Genomic DNA, 26,967 nt, shown 5'->3' with positions numbered 1-26,967 from the left:
ATCACTCCTCACTTTAATTTCATGATCTAAAAGTCACGTGCATCACTTCCTCTCACCTGCTATAAGTGAAAACTTAGTCACATGGCCGCAACTAATGCAAGGGGTGGTAAGAAGGGAAGTCTTAAGCTGTACATCCTACCAAGTTCTCAGCCAGAATTGGGATCTTATTGCTAAAGAAAGACAGGGATGGTGACTACTAGGAGACGACTAGCTCTTAAAATACATATTTGGATATGCGTACTATTGTGCGCTCCAGCTATTGACAGCAAAAATGCCAGACAGCACTGAGCATGCTTGGCAAGAAGCTTTAAGGGCGCTGTATAGCCAAAGGCTCCCAGCAGGGAACCTCCTCCATGAGATTCTTGGTGGAGCGTGTTCAGTAAGTGTTGTTTGCTCCACTGTGGCTTCTCCTCCTTGTTTGTTATTTTGTAATCTGCCAAGTTTTGATCAATAGGATTGATGGAAGATATGTATAAACAATGGAATAATTTCACTCTCAATGTTAAAATTCAGCTCCACAGGTGTTCAAGACCCCTTGGAGGAAACAGATAAGGTAACAAAAAGCAGTCTAGCAGAAGTCTTTCTACATTACAAAGGGTGTAATAGATTTTGCAGACTGAGAGGTTTTACCAACAAGGGTAGATTTAGTTTTTTGGAAGGGAGGGGAGATAAAGCTTATATTATTTGGAGATTACTCTTTAGGTTTTATTTTATTTTTAATTGAAAATAACAGTTGTATATATTTATGGGGTAAAATGTGATGTTTTGATACATGTATACATTGTGGAATGATCAAATCATGCTAATATTAATGTATCCATTACCTCAAATATTTATTTATTTTTTATGGTGAGAACATTTAAAAACCCATTATTTCAGCTATTTTGAAATATATAATATTATTATTAAACGATAGTCACAATAGTCTATAATAGATCACCAGAACCTATTTCTCCTAACTGAAATTTTGTATCCTTTGACCACCATCTCCCCTTTCCCCATTCACCCCACTCACCTAGCCTTTGGTAACCACCATTCTACTCTCTATTTCTATGAGTTCAACTTTTTTAGATTCCACACATAAAGAAGATCATGTCTCTCTGTGCCTGGCTTATTTCATTTAGCATAATGTCTGTGAAGTCTATCTATGTTGTCACAAATGACAGAATTTCCTGCTTTTTAAAGGCCAGATAGAACTCCATTATGTGTATAGACCATACTTTTAAAATCCATTCATCTGTTGATGGACACTCCAGTTGTTTTCAAACCTTGGCTATTGTAAACAGTGCTGCAAGAACATAGGAGTGCAGATATGCCTTCCACATACTGACTTCAGTTCCTTTGGATATATACTCAGAAGTGGAATTGCTGGATCATATGGTAGTTCATTCATAGTTTTTCAGGAATCTCCATACTGTTTTCCAAACTGGCTATGCTAATTTACATTCTCACCAACAGCCTACCAGGGCTCCCTTTTCTTCACAACCTTGCCAACATTTATCTTTTATCTTTTTGATAATAGCCCTTCTAACAGGTATGAAGTGATATTGTGGTTTTAATTTGCATTTCTCTGATGATTCAAGATGTGGAACATTTTTTCGTAGATCTGTTGGACATTTGTATGTCTTGTTTTTAGAAACGTCTATTCAAATCTTTATCCCTTTTCTAATACGATTATTTTCTTGTTATTGAGTAGTTTGAGTTCCTGATATATTTTGGATATTAGCCCCTTCTTAAGGTATGATTTATAAATATTTTCTCCCAATCTGTGGATTTGCTGTGCAGAAGCTTTTTAGTTTGATGCAATCCCCTGTGTCTATTTTTGCTTTCATTGTGCTTTCAGGGTCATATCCAAGAAATTTTTACCCACATCAATGTCATGGAACTTTGCCCTGGAAGGCACTCTTAAAAAGTGAATACAACATTATGAATACAAAATAAGATACAAGGTTCTTATTGAAAATGGCTCATGCAAGTGAGGGTCAGTCTGCCCCTGACCAACAATTGTAGGAAATGTAGAGATAGATCTGTTAAGACTCTAGGAGATTTGGGGGAAAATGAAGTGCTTTTGAAAGTTTGTTGCTAGCTTCCATCTCCATAGGGTCTACATTTTGAAAGCTCTGAAGGACAAGACTGAGATTGGACTTGTTTCCAGGATGCTTTAAAGAGGGTAGTTTGCTTCAGTACCAGTAGCCCCAACATATCTCTTGAAGAGGAATTTTGATAAGTTCAAGGCCCATGTCCCAAGAGATTTCCATGCTGATGAGCATAGGACCACAATTCCTTGTTCAAAGTTAGGTTATATCCTGATTCGAACAGTCCTTACCTGTTCCACTGTAAGTTTCTCTGTAGTCACCCTACTTCCTTTAGGTCACCCAAAAGGACATGCTAGGATCTTTTGCAAAGTGTTTTGGTTCAAACTGAATGAAAGCCTGCCTCGAGCAACAGGATTCTTGGATGCCACCTAAGGGTCTTCCCACTGATTTCCAGAATTTATTGACATGTTCTAGATGTCTATTGCTTCCATATGGCATGATCAGGAGCTATTTTACCTGTGGCCTATAAGATCAGATAAGCATCTTGGTCTTCACAAGTCAATCTAAAGCTTTAAGCAGAATGGGACTTTCTCCTGCCAAAACCAGATCCCTTATAGCTCAAATCTACTTTATCCATCCTTGGATAGAAGCTCCTATTACTTGTTTTATTTATATATACAACATATATATAACATATGCATAAAACTATATGTTTTATATGTTATATATAACTATATGTTTTATATGTTTTATATATATAACTATATGTTATATAGGTTATATATATATAACATTATATATAACATATATAATATCTTTATTTCAAATATCCTAGTGACAAATCAGCAAAATTTTATTATATATTTTCAACATCATCTTTGATAATGGCCTTGTTAAATTCTAAGTTTGGTAATCTGGTTTCAACTCTCTGCTTCATTTCTTACTGTGTGACCTTGGGTGAGTTACTTAACCTCTCTGTGCTGCAATTTCCTAATCTAAATAAAGAGACTGTTAACAGTATGTACTTTATAGAATTGTAATAATTAAGTGACCTAATGAATAAAATGCTGTTACCTGCTCTACCTGACACATATAGGAGTCAACAATGAGTGCAATGACAATAACAGTGATCATGATGTCACTCCAGAGTTTTGTGACTGACTCCTTATTGGTCCCTGTATTACCTATTTATTGCTATGGAACAAATTACCCCAAAATTTAGTGGCTTAAAACAATACACATTTATATCTCACAATTTCTGTGTGCCGGGAACTGGGGAGTGGCTTAGTTGAGTGTCTGGCTCAAGGTCTTTCATAAGATTTCAATTGAGTTGTTGGCCAAGCCTTTGGTCAGCTGAACACTTGGCTGGCACTGAGGGATCTGCTTCTAAGAGGGCTCATTCATATGCTATCAGCTGGAGGCCTCAGTTCCCCACTATTTCTCTCTTCATTGGGCTGCTTGAGTGCCCTCAAAATATGGCCATTAGCTTCCTCCAGAGCAAGCAACTCAAGAAAGAGCGCAAGGAGGAAACTGTAATACCTTTTATGACCAAGTCACACACCATCCCTACTGCCATATTCTATTTAATTTCTGCCCACATTCAAGATGAGAGGAATTAGTCTCTACTACATTCTTTTAGAAGGAGTGTCAGATAATTGGATGACTACATTTTTAAACCATCACCGTCCTCATGGGCTGGTTAGTCTTTTTCTGGAACTAATTATGGCCTTTATTATCTTTAACCCCAGTTACATATAAAGTGAAATTTAAAACAAATGTTGGCTTGCCAAGTCCTGTTAAAGTTTTAATTATTTTTAGCTCCCATTTAAATATATTCTATGAAACTTTCTTCCTCTAGTACTTCCTACCTCACTTCCTCTTTGATTGTCTCAGTTTTGGTGGGGAACGTAAGAGATTGTGTTTACCCAGAAGATGCTCAATGATAGTGTGTTACTAAAAAAATATGGGAATGGGAGAAGTTTTTCTTTGCTGCACCCCTGTTTTTACACCACACTCCACTGAGAAAGGAAGCTGAAAAGCATTGAATTTGCTGTTTTTTAAGAAAGTAACTAAGCAATCACTAGGATATAACATTTTGTATTTTAATTGTCAGTTTACATGGCTATCTTCGCATGAGAGCTGCAGCACAGCGTAGTGGCTAATGGTACTCTAGTGTTCGTGTGGATTCAAAGCCTGACTCCGTTACCTACTTCTTGGCTGTGTACCTTTGGGCAAATTATTTAACCTATCTTAGTTTCCTATCTGAAAAATGGGGAAGGAGTCTTACCCATTATCTTAGGTACTTTTATTAAAGTTACAAGAAAATTAAATGATATAATATCTGTAAAGCAATGAGAACAGACTCTGACATCTAATAAACAATAAATGTATGTTGTTTGTTATTTTATGAGCAGACTGAAAACTCACTGAAATGAATCATAGTTTTTTGTTTTGTTTCGTTTTGTTTCGTTTTTGTTTTTGAGACAGGCTCTCCCTCTGTTGTCCAGGCTGGAGTGCAGCGGCACAATCTCAGCTCACTGCAACCTTGGCCTTTCGAGTTCAAGCAATTCTCATGCCTCAGCCTCCCAAGTAGCTGGAACCACAGACATAAGCCACGATGCCTGGCTAATTTTTTTTTTTTTTTTTTTTTTTTTTTTGTGAGATGAAGTCTCACTATGTTGCCTAGGCTTGAAGCCCCAGGCTCAAGGGATCCTCCTGCCTCAGCCTCCCAAAGTGCTGAGATTACAGCGTAAGCCACTGTGCCCAGCCTTGAAATGAATCATGTTTATCTTTATCTTTGCAACCTCCCTCTTCCCCTGGCTTGCCTATCCTCACACAGATAGCACGTAATAGATTATTAATCTCATCCATCTCGGAAGATCAGGAGATCTGGCCAGGACATAATGGTCAGACAAGGTGAGGTTGAGACCTGAGGGTCTAAATGAGATGAGATAGTAAAATATAAATAATTGGTAGAGTATAGCCTGATTTACCTCCATAGGGAAAGGAGAGAGATGGGAGTGAGGAGACCTGGTACAAATTCCAGATCCAAGGTATAAGAGTGGGCGCAAAAATGAGAAATGAGGTGGAGAACCAGAACAGATGAGAAATGGCCTGAAATATAAACTCATCACCTTAGGCTTATGGATGAGCTTTATGTCAGGAGTGAAGATGGGCCCAAATGTCCCTCAATAAACATATGGATCAAGCAATGGACACCAAAGACAAACATTGACATGCACCAGATAATCAATACATAACAGGTTTCTACTTACTGGTTATTGGCATTCTAAGGAACTTTAAAAAGAGTAAATCTGTTTAATATATTCTTTTTTGTTTTCTTCATTAGATCCTCTCAGCAGAGTGTGTTTAAGACCAAAAAATGTAACCGATTCATTGAGCACCTACATTAATGCTAATTATATTAGGGTAAGTAAATAAGTACAGATTTCTTTCTGGTGACTTCCTATTTGGAATTGTTGGTTTTATTTTCTTTTTCCTAGAGTAGATTAAGCTTGGTTTAACTTGATTACCAGCAAGATTTCATTTTGTTTTTTTTTTTATCTTAGTCATAATCAACATTGTTAATGGGTCTTTTAGGATGACTTTCCTTTTACTGTGAGTCTCTGGCAACAGTGCTCTATATGGGTACTCTGCTGGGGACTGGGCATTACAACCCTCAATACCATGTGCTATCCTTAACTTGCTGCCAAAATACCCATGGAAATTGTTGTACTAGAGTCAGTGAAGCCGTAACATGTGTTGCTTTTGTACTAGCCCAGCTATTTCGTTGAAGATCTTTCACCTAAACTTTCACTGCAAGGCATGAACTTAAAAACCAATATTTTTGTCTCTTTACTCCATCTAGGGCTACAGTGGCAAGGAGAAAGCCTTCATTGCCACGCAGGGCCCCATGATCAACACCGTGGATGATTTCTGGCAGATGGTTTGGCAGGAAGACAGCCCTGTGATTGTTATGATCACAAAACTCAAAGAAAAAAATGAGGTATGATCTTTAATCAAGTTCTGAATGTTATACATGTTCTGTTGCTATAGAAGAGATATTGTGTAAGTAAAATTGCCATGGACTTAGATTTAAGATGGAAACTTTGAGACATTTAAAGGCTAAGTCACTTAATACATCCCAAATATAATAAGTGCTATTATCCTATGAATGTCAACTTTCTTTCAGACAAGTCAATATACTTGGCATATACATATCTAATTTGTACCCACAAAAGAAATAAGGGGCCATGAATTATCACCCTAATTTATAAGCAGGTAAATAAAACCTTATTCGTTCACACCCAAGTCATTTTTGAACACCTACTATGTGACAGGTACTACTGTAGTCATTGGGGATACAATAGTAAACAAAACACACCAAGATCCCTGCCTTTGGTAGATTTTAACTTTCTAGTGGGAGAAGACAGACAAACAACACTACACATAATAAACTTATAAATAGTGTAATATATGAGAAGAGATTAAATGCTATAGGAAAGAAAGTAGAGCAGGCTAAGTGGAATGGGTATACCAGGCAGTAAGGAGGGGGTGATGGGGAATTGCAGATTACATTTAATAATGCAAAGAGGGTGGGCAAGGTGAGCCTCATTAAGAATACAAGATTTGAGGGCAGTTACAGAAACCAATCAACTTTCTCAATATCTTCATAATAAGAAATCCAAGAAAGACAGAATTTGATTTTGTTTCCATACTAGTAGTCTTTTCTAAGGATTTAGCTTGCAGAATACTTATTCTGTATTTTGCATTATAAAAATACAATTGTAATATTCCTGAGGGCTGATATCCGAGGTACCGCTTACCTTTTAGGACAACTTACTGGGATTATTTACAGTCTAATTTTAATCAGCATTTCAGTGTTTGTTTTCTTGTCAAAAATATTGTACCAGGGCTTCACCATGACAGTAAGAATTTAAGAAAACTAAGCATTCCTTTATAAGCCTTTGGTGATTATAATCCTTGAGTACAGCATAATCCTGCTGCTAATGGACATCATCTAGGCTCACAAAACAGCAATTTATATGTGTTTTAAAGTTTGTTATTTTCTTGTATTTTTGCTACAATAGATAAAACTTTTTTTCCTGAACTGTATTCTGGAAAAATAGCATATTTTTGGCCAGTAGATAAAGTTATATACTCAATTCACTACATGGCTTACTAACTAGACACACTTCTATGAATCTGATATTAAAGCCTGAGGTGGCATTATAAAAATAACCCCTAATATTCTCAGCTGTTTCCCACACAGTGTCAATCTATCAACATATTAAGCCACTGACAATTCCTTCACAGTTGTTTAATATGCATGACATTTTTATGATACAAAAGATTTTTCAAGTTTAAGAGGTGTATTCTCTGTATGTGTACATTTGTGCATTCCTACATAGAACTTATGTAATACAGCAGACTAGATAACCTGAAAAACCTCTCACTACAAAACCAGTTATGCTGTGCAGAATATGAAACAGCATGCAAAGAAGAGCTTTGAAAAAAAGTAAAGGAAATCCCAGTGCTTAATAAAAAGAGACTAAAAGGCATAAAACCAGAAAATTAAACATATTATAATGGTAATACAAGAACTGGAGACAAAGCCTGATCTTGCGGGAGCCACGTGTTGGAACTGAGACCTTACATAAAGTGAGCACCTTCAAAGGTAACACCTCCAGTAAAAAAGTGAACCACAAAAATAAATCTGCCTACTAACATAGGATGATGCTAAGAAATTCGCCTAAGTCTGGCCTTCTTATGGTATAAACGAAAAGGCTCTCTTGAGTATTTAAAGCTGAGAAATCACAGAATTCAAAAATCAAGAAACACCAAGTGAAGTCATTAACATAAAAAGTAATACTAGGTTGGTAACGCCCTATGATACTTTACAGAAACGAAGGCAAAAACTTTCTGATGCACATACTCTCAGCATATACCTCACAGATTTCCATAGGAAAGCCCAGCCAGGGCAAAGCAAGAGAGCCGACTAGAGAAGCCAAATGCTCATACTTCCCACCAAAAAAAAGAGCCAAAACAACAAATAAGAACGTATGTTTGAACTGGAGTGTTTGAGGGAGCGCACTGGAATACAGTAGGAGAGAGACAGAAATCCTGTGAGACAAGGAGACCTTTAGTGAGGGTCACATAGAGAAGAGAATGAAGCACTCTGCCTCTGCCACACCGCCATCTCCCCAGCCAGGATTAGCTCAGAACAAGGAGAGGCATCCCCAGTGGGGACTAGGCAAGCAAGAGGCCCCAGCAGCCCCCAGTAATGTCACAGACATCTGCACTCTTTGTTGCTGAGAATCCTGCAGTTTCTACAGACCCTGAGTCCAGTTTAGGGAGCTGCCTGACAGCCACATGGCTGCAATGCCCCAGAGAAGGAGCCCACATTGTATCCCCTCATCCCTGTGATTCGAGCTGCAGCTATATGATGCCATTTTGAAACCAGAGCCACAACTAGAGTACATCCTGTTCCAGGGGCCAGTAGCCACCATCTCTTTTCATTCCTAAGGCTACACTGCCATTACACTACCTTCACACACAGTAGTACACCATTCCCTTGCTGAGTTGCTACAGCTCCCTACCCCCTGGGAACAAGCTCCTAGGAGGTGTTCCACCTTTCACATCCTAGTGACTGCAGCACCCTGAACCCTGTCTCTCAGAGCCTAGATCCAGTGCCCCATCCATGAAGCCCATATAGCACCTTGCCCTCAAAGGAACAGACAATCTTGATCAGCAGAGAAACCAAGTCCAAACTGGCCTCATGCACAGTCAGCATGCTCACCAGCGAACGCACCATTCCAAAGCGAGACCCACCCAAACCAGTGGACCAGCCCCTGCATGTCCCTGGTGCACTCAACAGTTGGGTGCACTACTTCTAAGGATGCCCCAACCTGAGCTGGAAGACCTGTCCGCATATACCACCAGTAAGCTCACCAGCTGGGCATGTCATTTTCAGGGGACTTCCGCTCTGAGTTGGCAAGCCAAGCCCCATACTTGCCAGCCAAGTACACTGCCCCCAGAGAATCCCTAACCCAAGCTGGCAGACTGGCTGCTGCATGCTCACCAGCCATGTATGCATCTCACAGTGGGTCCCCACCTTAACCAGTGGACTTGTTCTTGTGCTCACCAGCCAAGTGTGCTGTTTCCAGGGGTGACCTGTCCTGAGCCAGCAAACTAGCCACACCAAGGCCTTCAGAGGTTATCAATAAAGTTGACTACAGCTTAAAAACCTGCAGAGACTACACTACTGCACACACATAGAGCAAAAGCCAATGTACCCTACCCAACCAATACCCTCAGACACATCTGCTGGTGAAAGTCATTCCCTTCAAAAGTCACTCCATAAAATTAAAAGAGTTGACCATTCCATCAGATGCACAAATATCAATACAGGGATACAAGATACATGAAAAAGCAAAGAAACATGACACCATCAAAGAAGCAGAAGAATCCTCCAGTAACTGACCCCTAAAGAAATGGAAATTTATAAATTGCCTGAAAAGGAATTTAAAATAATGACCTGAAGGAAATTATGAATTGTGGATGGGGGAAGGGAAAGTCTAGAATATTTGTATGTGACCAAAGTTAAGTTGTTATCAGCTTAAAATATTCTAAGTTCTTTTTACATAAGCCCCAGAATAACCACAAAGAAAAAAATTACAGCAGATACACAAATCAAAAAGAGAAATGAATCAAAGCTTATCACTATGGAAAACCACCAAGTCACAAAGGGAAACAATAAGAGTGGAAGAAAGAAACAAAGTATCTAGAAAACAGTTAACAAAATGGCAGGAGTAAGTTCTTACCTGTCAGTAATAATCTTGAATGGAAATAGATTAAATTTTCCAATTAAAAGTTATAGAGTGGCCAAATGGGGGAAACAAAAAAATGCAAGACTCACCTATATGATGTCTATAAGAAACTCAATTCACATGTAAAGACATATAGACTGAAAGTGAAGGGATGAAAAATTGATATCACATGCAAATGGAAACTAAAAGAGACCAGGAGTAGCTTCACTTATACCAGATAAAATAGACTTCAAATCAAAAATCACACAAAAGCACAAAGAAGATCATTATATAATGATACGTGGATTAATTCAACAAAAAAAAAATTGTAAATATGTATGCACCTAACACTAGAGTACCCAAATATAATGAGTAATTATTTATTAGATTAAAGAAAGAGATAGACTGCTGTATAGTAATAATCATGAACTTCAACACCCCACTCTCAGCAATGGACAGATCATCCAGACAGAAAATAAACAAACATTGGATTTAAACCACACAATAGACCAATTGGACCTAACAGATATTTACAGAACATTTCACCCAACAACTGCAGAATACACATTTTCCTTAACAGCACAAGACAAGCCTTAACAAATTTTAAAAGATCAAAATCCTTTTAAATATGTTTTCTGACCACAACGTTATAAAACTAGAAATCAACAACAGGAAGAAATTCAGAAACTTTACAAATACATGAAAGTTAAACAATATGCTCCTAAACAACCAATGGATCAATGAAGACATTAAAAGGGAAATTTAAAAATTCCTTGAGACAAATAGAAAGACAGCATATCAAAGTCTTTGGAATACAGAAAAAGCTGCTCTAAAAGGGAAGTTTATATCAATAACTGCTTACATTTGTTGAAATGTAAGTGAAAGATGATAACCTAATGACGCACCTCAAGAACTAGAAAAACAACAACAAGCTGGGCAACGTGGCTTACGCTTGTAATCCCAGCACTTTGGGAGGCCGAGGCAGGCAGATCACTTGAGGTCAGGAGTTCGATACCAGCCTGGCCAACATGGTGAAACCCTGTCTCTACTAAAAATACAAAAATTAACTGGGCCTGGTGGTACACACCTGTAATCTCAGGTACTCGGGAGGCTGAGGCAAAAGAATCAATTGAACTAAGGAGACAGAGGTTGCAGTGAGCCGAGATCATGCCACTGCACTCCACCTTGGGCAATTGGGAGACAGAGAGAGACTCCATCTCAAAAAAAAAAAAGACAAGAACAAATTAAACCCAAAATTAGTAGAAGGAAGTAAATAAGAAAGATCAAAGCAGAAATAAATGAAATACAGACAGAAAAATACAAAACATCAATAAAAAGAAAAGATCATGTTTGAAAACATAAAACTGACAAAACTTTAGATGCCACAGAAATGCAAAGAATTATAAAAGACTATGGTGAACAATACTACATGAACAAATTGGATAATCTAAAAAAAAATGAATAAATTCCTGGACACATGCAACCTTCCAAGATTGAACAATGAAGAAATAGAAAATCTGAAAACGCTAATGAGTGAGGAAATTAAATCAGTAACAGAACCTATCCTGGCCGGGTGCTGTGGCTCACGCCTGTAACCCCAGCACTTTGGCAGGCCGAGGCAGCCAGATCACCTGAGGTTGGGAGTTCCACACCAGCCCAGTCAACATGGTGAAACCCTGTCTCTACTAAAAATACAAAAATTAGCTGGGCTTGGTGGTGCGTGCCTATAATCCCAGCTACCTGGGAAGCTGAGGCAGGAGAATCACTTGAACCCGGGACTGGGAGGTTGCAGTGAGCCAAGATCATGCCACTGTACTCCAGCCTGGGTGACAGAGTGCAACTCCATCTCAAAAAAAAAAAGTACCCCATTGAAGACAAAACCCAGGACCTGATGGCTTCACCAGTGAATTCTACCAAACATTTAAAGAATACCAATTCTCCTCAAACTACTCAAGAAAATTAAAGAGGAGAGAACATATCCAAACTCATTCTACAAGGCCAGCATTACCCTAGCACCCAAACCAGACAAGGACTCAACCAAAAAAGAAACTATAGGTCACTCTGATATACATGCAAAAATGCTCATAAAATATTAGTAAACCATTAGTAAAAATCAATAGCACATTAAAAACATCATCCACTATGATCAAGGGAATTCATCCCAGGGATGCAAGAATGGTTCAATTTACACAAACTAATAAATATGATATATCACGTTAACAGAATGAAGGATAAAATCCATATCATCATTTCAATAGATGAAGAAAAATAATTTGACAAAATTCATCCCTTCATGATAAGAACTGTCAACAAATTAGATATAGAAAGTATGTACCTCAACACTAAAAAGTCCATATAGGACAAGCCCACAACAAACATCATATTGAATGTGGAAAAGTTGAAAGCTTTTCTCCTAAGATCTGGGATAAGGATATCCACTTTCACCACTTCTATTCAACATAGTACTGCGGGTCCTAGCCAGAGTAATCAGGCAAGAGAAAGAAATAAAAGGCAAAATCGGAAAGGAAGGCGTCAAACTATCCCTGCTTGCAGATCATGTGATCATATATATGGAAAACCCTAAAGACTGCACCAAAACTTGTTAGAACTAATAGACAAATTTAGTAAAGTTCAAGGATACAGATTTAACATTCAAAAATCAGTAGCATTTGTATATGCTAATGGTGAGCTAGCTAAAAACGAAATCAAGAAAACAATTCCATTTACAATTGCTACCAAAAAATAGAGATACCTAAAAATAAATCTAACCAAAGAGGTGAAATATCTTTTATACTGAAAACTATAAATCATTGATGAAGGAAATTGTAGAGAACACAAATAAACAGAAATATATCCTGTGTTCATGGAGTGGAATAATTCATATTGTTAAAATGTCCATACTATGCTAAACAATCAATAGATTCAATGCATTCCCTATCAAAATACCAATAACATTCTTCATGGAAAAAAAAATTTTAATCCTAAAATTTGTATGAAGCGACAAAAGATCTTGACTAGCCAAATCATTCTTGAGACAAAAAAAAAAAAAAAAAGCTGGAGGCATCATACTACCTGACTTCAAAATATACTACAAAGTTACAGTATCGAAAACAACATGATATTGGCAAAAAAACAAACACATAGACCAATGGAATGGAATATGGAACATACAGCCCAGAAATAAGAAAGGATTTTGAATATTCTCACTACAAACAACAAATAATAAATGTTTGCAGTGATGTATATACTGATTGCCTTTATTTGATCATTAACCCATATATACATGCATTGAAGTATCACATTAATATGAATATGTACAATTCTGTGTCAATTAAAATAAAATAAAATAAAAAAAACTCTCAGCAAACATAAGCCTACAATCAAAATTATGAGGCATACAAGCAAACAATAAAAACCATGAGAAAAAATCAGAAGCAGCAACAATTAAATAGATTCACATAAATTAAAATAACTGAAATAATAAATGTAGGCTACTCTTTTAAATAATTAAGCACAAAAAGCATAAAAAATTTGACACAGGAACAAGTTACTATCCAAAAAGGCTATGAAGATTTAAAACAAACCAACAAATACTAGAAATAAACATTATAAAGACATTAAAGTTTAAAAAAATCTTATTAGATAGGTTTAGCATCAAATAAGACACAGCTAAATGAATAACTAATGGATTCAAATATAAAGCTAAGGAAAATACCTAGAAGATCAAAATGACAAAAAATAAAAAAGAGTGTCTAAGAGACATAGAGGATAGTATTTGATATCCAATATACTGTAACAGGTGTTTTAGAAGGAGAAAGAAGAGGATATGAGAAAAGAAGGAATATTTGAAGAAATAATAGATAGGGATTTTCCAAAACTGATGGAAGACTTGAGTTCAAAAATCTAAAAAGCACAATAAATCCTAGGCTGAATAGGTAAATGTAAATCACAGCTAGACACATCTCTGGAACTGAAAAAGCACCAAAGAAAGTAATTACTCCCACCAGAGTAACTAACCAAAAAAAAAAAAAAAAGGCTTTTCTATAGCAAAACTAGAAGCCAAAAATCAGTAGAATATTACCTACAAAGAACTGAAAGAAAATACTTGACTAACCAGAACTTTATACCCAACAAATCTATCCTACAGGGCCAGGTGTGAAAGACATTTTCAAACTAACAAAAATGGTAAGAATTTACCACCAAAAAAAATCTTACCAAAACAACTACAAGGGAGGATAAAACAGAATGAAGAAGAATTCAATCCAGAAAAAAAGTACTCAAATACAAGAAATAATAGTGAGCAAAGAAAGTAAAATATGAAGGTGAAACTAAAATACTGGATAATGATAGTATTTAAAATTTGAGAAGATGAGGAAAGTTAAAATATTTCTGTGTTATTCACGAAAACAGAAATATAAGCCAAGGTTAGACTTTTAGGTAAATATGCATGTTCAAATTTTAAGATTAGCCACTAAAAGGATGGAATTAGAATGTATAATTTCCAATCTGGTAGAAGAGAGAAAAGACAGAATTTTGAAAATAAACCAAAATAAAAGAGAAAACAAAAGGTAATATAGAAAAATCAGGATAAACTTTTACCTAATTGGGAGATAGAAAAAAATCCAAATCATACTAAATATAAACAAATAACTTGCAAATTAAATATCAGAGATTACCAAACTGATAAAATAAATAAATTCAGTTAAATGCTGCCTACAAGAGGACACAGAAATGTTAAAATCGAAAGGATGGAAAAAAATACACCAAACTAATACTAATCAAAAGTCAAGTCAGATAAAACTGACTCTCAAAAGAATAATTCTCAAAAGAATATTCTCAAAAGAATAATTACTAGAGAGGTTACCAGAGATAAAGAATGTCAGATGAAAATGAATTTCAAATCAAAACAATCATTATCAGAGAGCTTACTAGAGATAAGGAATGTCAACCTATAACACTAAAATGTGAAATTCACAAGTAAGATTCTAAATATATAAATGCATAATATACATAACCTCCCCCCAAATATCTGAAGCATTAATGGGCAGAATTAAAGAAGGAATTGATAAATCACCATCACACTGGGAGAAAACCCAATAAAAATCAGATATTAGTATTTATTAAGCAGACAAAAAATAAAAATATAGAAAAAGTTTATATATAACCTTTATTCAAATTAACAAGCTTAGTTTAAGAAAGATATATAGAACCTTCCAATCAATAATCTCATAATATAAATTTTCAAAGCATGAGATTTTGTGAAAAGTGACCAACTATGACAATATAGCAAGTCTTGGCAAATTTCCAGGAATAACTGTACATATATGCTTCGATTACAGTGCATTAAGTTAGAAATAAAAAGCAGAAAGATAAGATTAAAAATACACTTTGATGCTTAAAAAAAGTTTTAACACACACACAATTCATGGATGAAAATGAATTTATAATAAAACTGTAAATTACCTGCAATTCAGGGATGATGAAAATACTACACATCAAATCTTGTGAGATGCTGCTAAAAATGCTCATAGAAGGAAGTTTATAGGCATGAATATGATATTATAAAAGAATTTGTGATCTAAGCAACAGACTTAAGTTAGTAAAAGAACTATAAAATGAACAGGAGAGAAAAAAGGAAGGAATAATGAAGAATAAATGTTAAACATAAAACAAAGATAAAAGGATTGATGAGGCCAGGCATGGTGGCTCTTTTCTGTAATCCCAGCACTTTGGGAGGCTGAGGCAGGAAGATTGCTTGAAGCCAGGAGTTTGAGACCAGCCTAGACAATGTCTATCTCAACTTATATCTTAATAAAAGTTGTCTAGACAACTTATATCTCAATAAAAAATTTAAAAATTAGCCAGGGGTGGTGGTGCGCACCTGTTGTCTTAGCTACTCAGAAGGCTGAGGCAAAAGGATCCCTGGAGCCCAGAAGATTAAGGTTGCGGTGAGTTATGATTGGGCTACTCTGCACTTCAGCCTGGCCAACAAAATGAGACCCTGCCTTTAAAAAAAATTTTAAAAAGGATTGATGTAAACAAAAGTCAATTTTTTGAAGTCTAATAAAATAGGCAAAACTAGCAGAATTAAAGGAAATGCAAAAAAAAAAACATTAAAAATGACTATAATTAAAGCAGAGGTTTAAATAAAAGAGGACACTATGAACAACTTCAAGCAATATTTAGCACCATTTCGTAGATCTGAGCAAAATGCCTTACCCCTGACCACTTTGGTTTGAATTTTCTGAGTAAATTGTCATAAAATAAATATTATTTCAAAGTGCATTCATGCCCTTAAATATTTCTTATTATTTCTATTTCTTCTTCTATTACAAATAAAATCTTATAAAATCAACATAGCACCATAATTTATGAAACTATTTGTAAATATAAGTATGTAAATGTTTTAAAACAAATAATATTTTCCCCAGAAAAATTACTTACTTATTACATGCAATTTAGTGTTGCATATGTACTAAGGATTAACACTTGGCAAATGATATGTGAAACAATATCTCACAAGGATTACAGAATAGATTGTAATAACTGTGTAAGATACATTATGGTGTTTGTTCTTTTGAGCATTTCAATCTTTGAATCTTGTAATGTATGTTTATCTGTGTTCACTCTTATAGAAAAAGTCAGGAATGTGCCTTTAGTGCTTTACCTCATTCTTGAATCAGGGTTTTAGCAGGACAGAAACTAAGATTGCTGGTTAGGCAGAAGACATTTCCTAGAGGGTGTGTAATATGTGACATATTTTAAAGTAATCCAATAGGGATGATGTGAGCAATTATTAATATGCCAAAGCCCCAGCAGACGGTTGCTCTCATCCTCCTTCTCCAAGACCAAGGATGTCATTGTACCAGAACTGCTGTATAAATCAAATATATATTTCTTTCTTTCTTTCTTTCTTTCTTTTTTTTTTTTTTTTTTTTTTTTTTTTGCTTTGGCCCAACGTATTTATTGAAGAGAGCTCTATCCTTCTCCCTTCTACCTAGAAGAGGAGGCTTACAGGGCTGGCACCTGCCCACACCTGGCATTCGACCTTTCCCTGGGCTAAGCTGAGTGGGAGCAGATGCCCCCATCCTATGACCAGGGCCTGTGCAGGAGCCATCACACCACCTTGCTGATGATGACACCTAGTTCTTCAATTTCACACTGGACTTCATCTCCCTTCTTGAGAAAGACAGGAGGTTTCCTGAATACACCAACACCTGGGGAGGTCCCAGTCAGGATGACATCCCCTGGGTAAAAGGTGACAAACTGGGAGACCCAGGCTATCCGCTCCTCTGTCTTGACCACCATCTGGTTGGTGTTGTTGCTCTGGACCACTTCCTCATTCACTTGGCAGCAGATGTTTAAGATGTGTGCATCTGCTACACTGTCCTTGGTCACCAAGGCAAGGCCCAGAGGGCAGAAGGTGTCGAAGGTTTTTCCCAGCAGCCACTGTTTCCCATCATGTCTCATTTGCCAGTCACGAGCACTCACGTTATGAGCCGCAGTGAAGCCAGCCATATGGGCCATGGCATCTGTGGCCTTGATGTGCTTGCCTTTCTTTCCAATGACCACAGCTGCTCCACTTCCCAGTCTACCTCCTGGCTCTCTGATGGGAGAACCATCTCATCATAGGGCTCCATAATGGAGTTGGCAAACTTGCTGAAGTTGATGTGTTCCATGGGCATGGGCACATTCTGTTCTTTGCAGTGGTCCACATAATTCATGCCCACACACACCACCTTATCTGGCCACGTGGCTGGAGCCAGGGAGGTTACTTCCAACCATGGTAGGACTGGCAACTGGGCACCCAAGGCTCTTCTTGCCACTGAGAGGATGGCCTCTCCCTGCTCTAGGAACTGTGTCATCATTTTGGGGAGCATAGAGTCAAAGGCACTGAGGTTGATAACCCTTCCACCATTCCCCGTCTCTGGGCCCAAGTGAGGCCCCACCAGGTGGGGTGCCTGGAACTGGACTAGTCTCATGTCTCTGGAGGGTTGAAAGGGCCACTTCTGAGCCTGCAGCAGAGCTGTGAGCAACCTTCTTCTACCAGAGACCAGCATCAGAGCCTGGCAGCGGTGGCTGGTCTTCCTGCGCTGGGTTAGTGCTTGTGGGGCCGGAGGTCAAGGACAGCAGGTGCCTGAGCACTGGCACCAATGACCGCAGCTAGCCGGGGAACTGCATGCAGCAGCCTCAAATATGTATTTCAGAGTGATACAGAGTTGGTTTACCTATGATGCTCAGAGCTCTCCATTCAGTATCTGCAAGGGAATAAAGCATATCTTGTTCTTTCTTTCTCAAGTGTAGTAATTGTCCTCAGAGATAACCTGTTGTTACCATTCTCAGATTTCAGTCTTTACAGGAGAGCCAAATGGATCTGTGGAAAGCTAGAATTTTTTTTAACAATTCCTACACCAATGGGTGGTTGAAGTTTTAATTTTTTTCTTTGACCACATAATTCAGAAATTGGAGAAATGATTTTTGTTTGTGTGTTACAATTTTTAGCCTCCTGTCTTTTTTAATGTCTGAGATATACCTTCTGGGGATATCAAAGTCAAACATTTATGTTATATGTCTTCTATGTGTAATCTGCTTTGTGCTTTTTTTCCCTACAGCCAGTCATAATCCCAAATATTACAATAAAAATTTTGTTATTTTTTATTATTCATTACTCTTTAAAATAAAAATTTCTGTCTAGACTCTCCAAAGACATAAATATAATACAATACAGGAAACGCTGATGTTTCACAGATCAAAATGATACTGAGAAGCCTGGCACAAAAGAAATACACAGTAGACTTCACACTACCAGGAAAATTCTGTTTACCAAAAATGTGCCAACTTTCAATTGTGTTAAGCGTCATTGTTTGGAAAAGACAAAAATCATTTCCTCCAAAAAACATATGGAGATGGAGTTATCTTTAGAAATTCCCAGGCTTTATAGCTTCATGAAACTTTCTACTTTCTAGCAAATAAATAAATGAATAATTGCCATCTCTTATTTAATAACTCCAATATTCTTATGACCTCAATGTTTATAAAATGAAAATAAATTAAAAATGAAAATATACATAGTTGAAAAAACAGTTAAGTTGCAATTAAAGAGATTTTATTGCTCGTAAGTTTGAGTTCCTTCATTTAGATAAATCTCAAGAGAAAGGGAATTCCTCTTCAGAGAAGGAAACACTGAAATGACAGTGTTCAAATTCCACTGCTAGAGAAGACATAGTGGCTTAAACCTATAAAGCTGGAACTGCAAGAGCAATCCAAAATGGCAAGTAGTTTTTGCACACTTCCAGCGAAACAAAGCCCCCATACTACTTCTGGAAGTTACTTACTGCATTTCTCTCCCCTTTCAGAAAAGAAGGGAAGTAGGTATACATGTTGGCCATATTACATACACAGTGGAAGATGTTTTCTAGCCACTACCATTTATTGATCATATGTGCTAAGCACAATTTGAACACACATAAATTCAGTTTATTTTCCTCTAACTCTACAAAGTAGGTTTTACTATTCCTATATTATAAATGAGAAAACCAAAGCTCAGAGAGAATGAGAGCCTCAAAGTTAGTGAGTGATGGAGTCCAAATTTCAATCCAGGCTTGTTTAATTCCAAAGCCCAGGCACTTAATCATTGCCCCAACATTATAAGGAGCCAAATAAAGAATTAAGACATTAGAAGGCAAGCAACCCACTTTTGGTCCCAAAGAGCAATAAGACCCTGAACCTATCTTTCATGAAGTGAAGGAATTACTGGGTAATTTGGCCTAACACACTGCTCTCAGTTTAACACAGCTGTACTCTTTCTCTACATTTACATGCATCTTTCATCTGAGTTAAACTACTTGACTTAAGTACTCTAAGCCCCATTTTGCCCATTGACTTATTCAGTACTTTGCAAACGGTTCAATCTCAAAAAGCCACATAAGGAGCCATATATTAACTTTTTCCTTCTTTCATTCTCTTCCCTTTTCTATCTGCTAAAATTATAGAAAATATTCATTTTAATTACACATGTTTGGCCAGAAAGCTCATATGATACCTATGGGTCTGAAAAGTGAGTAGGTGCCCAAGGGGGAGACATTTAAAAGATGTTCCATTGTAATCCCAGCACTTCAGAAAACCAAGGTGAAAGGATCACTTGAGGCCAGGAATTCGAGACCAGCCTGGGCAACATAAGGATACCTTGTCTCTACAAATGAAAATTTTTTTTAATTAGCCATTGCCATGATAGGAATAAATAAACAAGCCAGGCATGGTGGTGTACAAATGTAGCCCCAGCTACTTGAAAGGCAGAGACCAGAGGATCGCTTGAGCCCAGGAGTTTGAGGATGCAGTAAGCTATGATCGTGCCACTGCACTCCAGCCTGGCTGACAGTGTGCAAGCTTGTGTGTGTGTGTGTGTGTGTGTGTATAGCATATAATATGGCTTGTGTATATATATATAGCTTATATATATATAGCTCGTATATATATACACACACACACATAGCTTGTGTATATATATATATATATAAATAGCATATATATATAAAATAGCTTTGGAAGATATATTTAAGTGTTCCAGCAGTAGAAACCACAGTGCTTAGTTTCTCATCGAATGGGAGTAAGTGAGAGCTTGACTTCAGGACTTCTGGTTTGGGAGGTTGAGTGGATGTGATATCAATTTCATCTTTAACCTGTTAAGTTTGATAAATGTTGGAGACTTCTGGCTGGTAAAGTCTTTTAAGTCTATTAAGCAGTTAGAAATAAGGGTACTCTGGAGAAATGCACAGGTGAGAGAGATCAGATGTCATGAGAAGGTACAGCATTGGTGTAAAGACAATAAAAGAGGGTATTGTATTATGATGTATATTCTGCTTTTAACATTATGAGTATTCTCCATGTCATTAATAATTCATCAAAATGTTAAATTACTAGAATTTCATTGTGTGGATGTGCTAAAATGTAATCATTTCCTTATTGATAGGTACTTAAATTGTTTCCAATTTATTGTCCACAAAAACCTTAAAACCTCATTAAGTCAAATTGCAGCTACCATATATGTCTTTGATTAATTAAATACATTCCAAGAAAGTTTTTTTGGAAATATAAATATTGACTAAGCAACTAAGCACAGCCCATGTTTGCCTTTACAAAAGAGTTTCTTTATTTAAATTTTTATTTTTAATTTTGTGGGTATGTAGTAAGTATATATTAATGGAGTACATTGCCTTAAATTTCATTATAAAATCAGATGTGCATTCATTCAGATAGAAAGATTGGCTATTCAATAGATATGTAAATTTTACTTTAAAATAAAGTGGACTTTATTAAACTATATGTTTGAGGAGAAAATAAATTATTCTGGTAAGATACTAATAAGAAAATTTTAAGTATGCCATGTTAAATTCTAAATGCATAAAATGAAAATATATCTTCTCTATCATTTATAATTAGCTAAAAAAGTAGAGTAAAAGGTAATCTAGAAGGTTCAACAAATATACATGGAAAGCTCAGAAACTGGACTGTTGGATCTTCTGAAGAACAACTGTTTATGGAGCACTAACAGTGTGCTTGAAAATTAATCTTTATAGTAAACATATTTGTAAACCCCATTACAAATGAGAACACCGAGGCACAGGAAGGCAACTTGCCCAAAGCCAAACAGCTGACTCCCAAGCTGCTGCTGCTCCTCCTCCTCCTCCTCTTCCTCCTCCTCTTCATCCTTATCCTCCTCCTCCTCTTCCTTATCCTCCTCTCCTCCTCTTCCTTCTCTTCCTCCTCCTCACCATTACACTATGCTGCTGCCTGGAATCCACTTATGGTGGGAAAGGATAGTCTACAGTGCAAGAAGTGATTGCATCCAGAAAGTGGTATGTATGATTGCTTACATTCAAGGTTAGAAATCTTTAACCATTCTCTTTTGGAAGAGGAGATAGACAAGACATTTTGATCAGGTTTTAAAAAAAATGTTGAATCTGTTTATTCAAACTAGTGGACAATTTTGAAAGTGTGGACTAGGATTATGAGGGGGAAGTCATCCTCAATTTGCAGATCACTGTGGAGTAGACTAAAGGATTCATGCTTTGAAAATGAATGAAAAGAAACGAGCAAACCAAGTCCCATAACCAGAGGGTCTATCCAAACAAGGTCAGAGAAGGTATTATTGTGGGAGTCCAACCTAGCAAGCAAGCAGAAGAGAGTCCCTTTCTGGTATTCAGCTTTCCTTTGGAGGATCAGAATTAGATATTATGAATGCTGTCACTGGTCAACTGGATTCATGAGCATAAATTGGAGTCACAAGATAAATTAGGATCTCATGCAGGACTTTGCTTATGAAACACGAATCCATTCAAGATGGATTCAACAGGAAGCAAAGAGACCAAAGCCACCACAAGCATGACCAAGGCCACCTAGCCTCTGACTTAGGGCCATCATGTTGGTGGAGAGGCAACCTGGCCACCACTGTCCAGCAGTGACAGGCACCCTAATTTCATTTCATGGGTAACCAGAGGGTTGATGGGTATGCTGACCAAGCAATTAAGGGTGGCTAGAAATTCAGATGCTGATTGCGCCCAAACAAAATTACTCTCCTGTCCTTCCAGGCATGCATATATTCCAAATCTAACTTTGCACCTTAATGTTTAATCCACAGTGTTATGTTCAAACTGCATTAGCCTGCTTTACTTCCAACTATAGTTAGAAGCCCTCTTGTTTAACACAGTTAATCAGCCAGGCACGGTGGCTCATGCCTGCAATCCCAGCACTTTGGGAGGCCAAGGCAGGAGGATCACGACGTCAGGAGATCGAGACTATCCTGGCTAACACGGTGAAACTCCGTCTCTACTAAAAAATACAAAAAATTAGCCAGGCATGGTGGCGGGCGCCTGTAGTCCCAGCTACTCGGGAGGCTGAGGCAGGAGAATGGGGTGAACCTGGGAGGCGGAGCTTGCAGTGAGCCGAGATCGTGCCACTGCACTCCAGCCTGAGTGACAGAGCGAGACTCCGTCTCAAAAAAGCAAAACAAAACAAAAAAAAAACAGAAAAACACACAGTTAATCAAAAATCGTCAATGTGAGAATCATAAAAAAAGTATTTTATTTTAAAACATGTACATTTGTTCATATTCAAATGTGTTTGTTTATTATGGGGTTCAGTCTTATGAGTGTTGGTCTGAAGATGGAGTTCTAGATCATATAGTTTATGTCAATCACATTGTTTATATATTATCAAAATTTTCCATTTTAGTTTATTTAAAATGAAAGAGAAAATAGAAAAGCCTATGAAACAATATAAATGCAGTTTTCTATTTAGATTTTTTAACTTAGAGACAAATTTCTGTCATTGTCTCACCTGTCCCTGATTTGACTGTAGTTTTCTTTACTGGTTTACTTTTTTCACCAGTGAAAAACTTACGCAACTTATTCAATTATCTCATAAAGCTTTTTTCTCTTTTAAACCTCATATTTTATTGATTTCTGTAATATGTAATTAAATTACTGGACTTCAATAATGAGTACACCTGCCATAAAGGTGTTTTGGTATAAAAACAACTTGAGGAACACAGAGATCAAAAGATGGTAACAGAAGTACTGAGCTCAGTAGGAGAGTGAACCAAGACTATGCAAGGTTGCATGTGCCTCAACATATTTGACAGAGGGAACAGGTCATTGGTCAATGCTGTGGTTAAGTAGCATTGGTTAAGAGTCAGTGTGGAAATCAAAGATGGAAAGTTTCATTCATAAAGTGATATTTTCTTGGAAAATTCTAGCCCCCCAAGGCAATTTTCCCCTACCAAAACACCTGAGCCTTCATGTCCTCATCTGAAAAATAATTTAAATAATAATAATACCTGCTACCCACCCTACCTACTTCAAAGGATTGTGGAAGGGGCTAAATGATATGATGTTGGTGAAGGTACTTAAATCTCTGAGCCTATGTCAGTAATATTCCATCGGAGCACCAAGAATAAAAGTAGCTATAGTAATAATAATTTTAGACAACCTGACCCATTCTATCCCTCTCATGTATTAATATAACCCAAATGAAGCTAAGTATGAAGATTCTATTTACTTAGAGCCACATTCTATGTGATGATACAGATCTTTAGCTTATAGAGCAATATCTCTGATATTTAAATATATAGAAACTAAAAAGAAAATAACTTAAAAATAGGTTTTTTTTTTTCAGGCAACTAAACAACTAGCTAGACCGCCTCCTCACATAGCCCTAACTTGGTGGGGGCCAGAAGGAGAATCAAGGGAAGAAAAAAGATCACAAAAATATGAGCTTGCGGCTGGGCGCAGTGGCTCACGCCTGTAATCCCAGGACTTTGGGAGGCCGAGGTGGGCAGATCACCTGAGGTCAGGAGTTCAAGACCAGCCTGGCCAACATGGTGAAACCCCGTCTCTACTAAAAATACAAAAATTAGCTGGGCGTGATGGTGCACACCTGTAATCTCAGCTACTTGGGAGGCTGAGTCAGGAGAATCGCTTGAACCCGGGAGGTGGAGGTTGTAGTAAGCTGACATTGTGCCACTGCACTCCAACCTGAGTGATAGAATGAGACTCCATCACAAAAAAAAAAAAAAAAAGAATTTGCATTGCTTTGTGTTACATCCTACTTTTGCTGTAAACCACCAATTACAAAGCACTGGTTAATGTCCAGAATCTTTTCAGTCAGAGTTTGATAATAACTTGTTTGCACAAGAGACACTGTCCTCTGGAAACCTATTTTTTTCTTCCAAATTATGGATTCTTAGAATTCATAGATAATTTTACTGAAAGGATAAGCCTAGCTAGCAAAAGAATAGTGATGATTTGGGGTTATATTCTGCTAAATAGCATGCTATTTTGAATTACCTACAATTAGTGTGGTTTCACAGTATTATCTGTAAGGCAGCATTTTTCTTCCTTGCCTTTTCTGCCTCTTTTATCTCATTGTTAGCACCACAATAAAGAAACCCTAAAAAGCTGTACAGGAAAATAATTTGAACATGAACTTGTACTCTTAGAAACAACTGCATTTGCAGCTCTCCCCCACCTCATATTCAAAAGTACCCACACTTATCTGGTCTCTTTTTCTGTCATCTAAATGAGGGAAAAATGTATTCAGTGTGTAAAAATAAGCTATTGTATCTCAGAAAGGAGATGGGATGCTAATTAAGGGTTGTTTGAATGAACAAGTCACATTGCATTGTCTACTGGGAGCTGACTGCCAATTGCTTTTTTGGTAACGAGTCAAAAAAAACATTCAAGAGGGCCCCCGGCAAGCTTGGGAGAGAAGCGAGCAGCATTTCCATTTATCAAGTAGGTGCAGAAGCCTGTTCAAGTATTAAGAGTCAGGGTGCAGGCGGCAAGCTCCTGCTTTGCAGCTTTTCTTACTGGTTTTGAGAGCCACCTTCCTAAAGAGGGGCCTGCTGCTCAGGTCTGATCGTGGACAATGGGGCACGTACGCCAGACTGCTGGACTACTGAATGAATGCCTCTTTCTTTGTTCAATACCTTTTTCAAGATTCTTTGTCATTCTTCTTGGACTCATCGGGAGGCATGGGTTTTAAGATACACAGTAGCTCGGGTCTTACAGCGAAATAATTGATGCTTCATTGAAAGAAACCAGGCAAATTGGTTTGTATGATTACCTTTAACAAAGTGGGAAAATTTTAGACATTTGGCAACTCATAGATTTCGAGAGAAATGAGTTGCTCTACTTTAAAAAGGTTTCTTCTCTTAATGTTAACATTAAGTCAGCCAGAGTTAAGTCTTTTGGTCTGATAGCCTGAGAGTCTCCGGTGGCATGTAAATAAAGCTGAAACAATTTACTTCATTTAGAAAAAGGGTCAAAATGTAGAGGATGTAAATGTGTTTTTATTGTAATGGATGAAAGAAACTGATTCTGCTAGGTGAAGTGACTTCCTTCGCTGTGCTAGCTTGTAGAGTAGTGGTACTTAGCATAATAGAGCCCTGGAGGTGTGTTTCTGATACTTTGTGTCACTTTTCCTTCAGTTCTATAATTTTGTGAGTCTTTTGCTGCTCTTTTAAATCTATAAGTATTTAAATTTTTATCAAGTGTATTCACATGCCTTTGACAAAGATGTGAAGAAACAAGTGTCCTGGGTATTAAAAGGTTCTAATTGAAGGCAACAAATGAAAGAATTTCTATGTAAATGTGTGTATGGTTGGGAGAAAATAAGTGCTATTTAAACATTTCTAAAATTAACATTGCTTCCAAGAGCACTCAAAATAAAACATAAACATTTGTCATTTTACATTCTTTATCATCAAAATTTGTGGTAAAAAATAGTTATTTTACAGTAGTTTAAAAAGCAAAATGAGATTATATGTATGCTTGAATCTCATTTTGCAATTTTTATTTAATAATGATAACTGGCTATAATAATACCAAAATAATATTTAATGCATGAAGATCTAATCACTTTGGGCCAAAAATCTATCACCCAGTAGTTTTAAAATAACAACAGCAATAATAACATGTTGTAAGTGCTTACTCTATGCCTGGCTTTATCCTAAGTACTTTCCAGATAGCCAATAATAAAGAAACTATAACCAAAGGCGTTAAGTATCTTGTTCGTGGATTCACAGGTAATGAATGGTAGAACCAAAATTTGGACTCAGGCTCTGAGTTCAAAGCCTGCGCCTTAACCACCATGCTATGTTGCCTTGCTTGCAGTATAATTATTATCACTCTTTTAAGGATCCATTATAAAAATATTTTTAACATAATTTTTGTAAATTAGTTCCATAAGTGAAAAAAACTGTTGGTCCGGGAAAATATAATACCATAGTTGTATTAATGATCATTTATCTGCCTTACATATAAAGGAAACTTGGTTGTATGCCACCTAACATATTAGATATTCTCATTAGACATAAGTTTGTTGAAGCAGGAAAACGTAACTTTCCTCAATTATTGTGGGAAAACATTCTTTTTATTTCTAGTCAGCACATGATAAATTCTAATATTTGGATCTCAATTTCTTAATTCTTAAATTTCTTAACTTCTTAATCAGTTCTTAATTTCTCTGAGGAGTTTTGGGTAATTCTGCCTTTTTTTTTGTATAGAGCCAGCAGTGACAGTGTTTAATAGGCACATATGAAACTGATACTTTAAATAAAACTGTTG

General features: G+C 36.9%; 1 protein-coding gene and 1 pseudogene across 3 annotated transcripts in view; one reads left to right on the top strand and one right to left on the bottom strand.

The window, feature by feature from the left end:
* Positions 1-26,967, top strand: part of PTPRR (protein tyrosine phosphatase receptor type R) — a 282,427-nt gene that overhangs the window by 230,706 nt on the left and 24,754 nt on the right. For all 3 annotated transcript variants that reach the window (XM_003808741.5, XM_034936226.3, XM_057299490.1), the window contains 2 exons: positions 5,386-5,465; positions 5,905-6,042. In XM_003808741.5, coding sequence (XP_003808789.1) covers positions 5,386-5,465; positions 5,905-6,042 — 218 coding nt within the window. The remainder of the gene's footprint in view (positions 1-5,385; positions 5,466-5,904; positions 6,043-26,967) is intronic.
* LOC129393522 (fumarylacetoacetate hydrolase domain-containing protein 2B-like) lies at positions 6,054-25,445 on the bottom strand (annotated as a pseudogene).

The sequence above is a fragment of the Pan paniscus genome, chromosome 10 (assembly GCF_029289425.2).
Source record: "Pan paniscus chromosome 10, NHGRI_mPanPan1-v2.0_pri, whole genome shotgun sequence".
NCBI lineage: Eukaryota > Metazoa > Chordata > Mammalia > Primates > Hominidae > Pan > Pan paniscus.
This window is presented reverse-complemented; position numbering and strand designations above follow the sequence as displayed.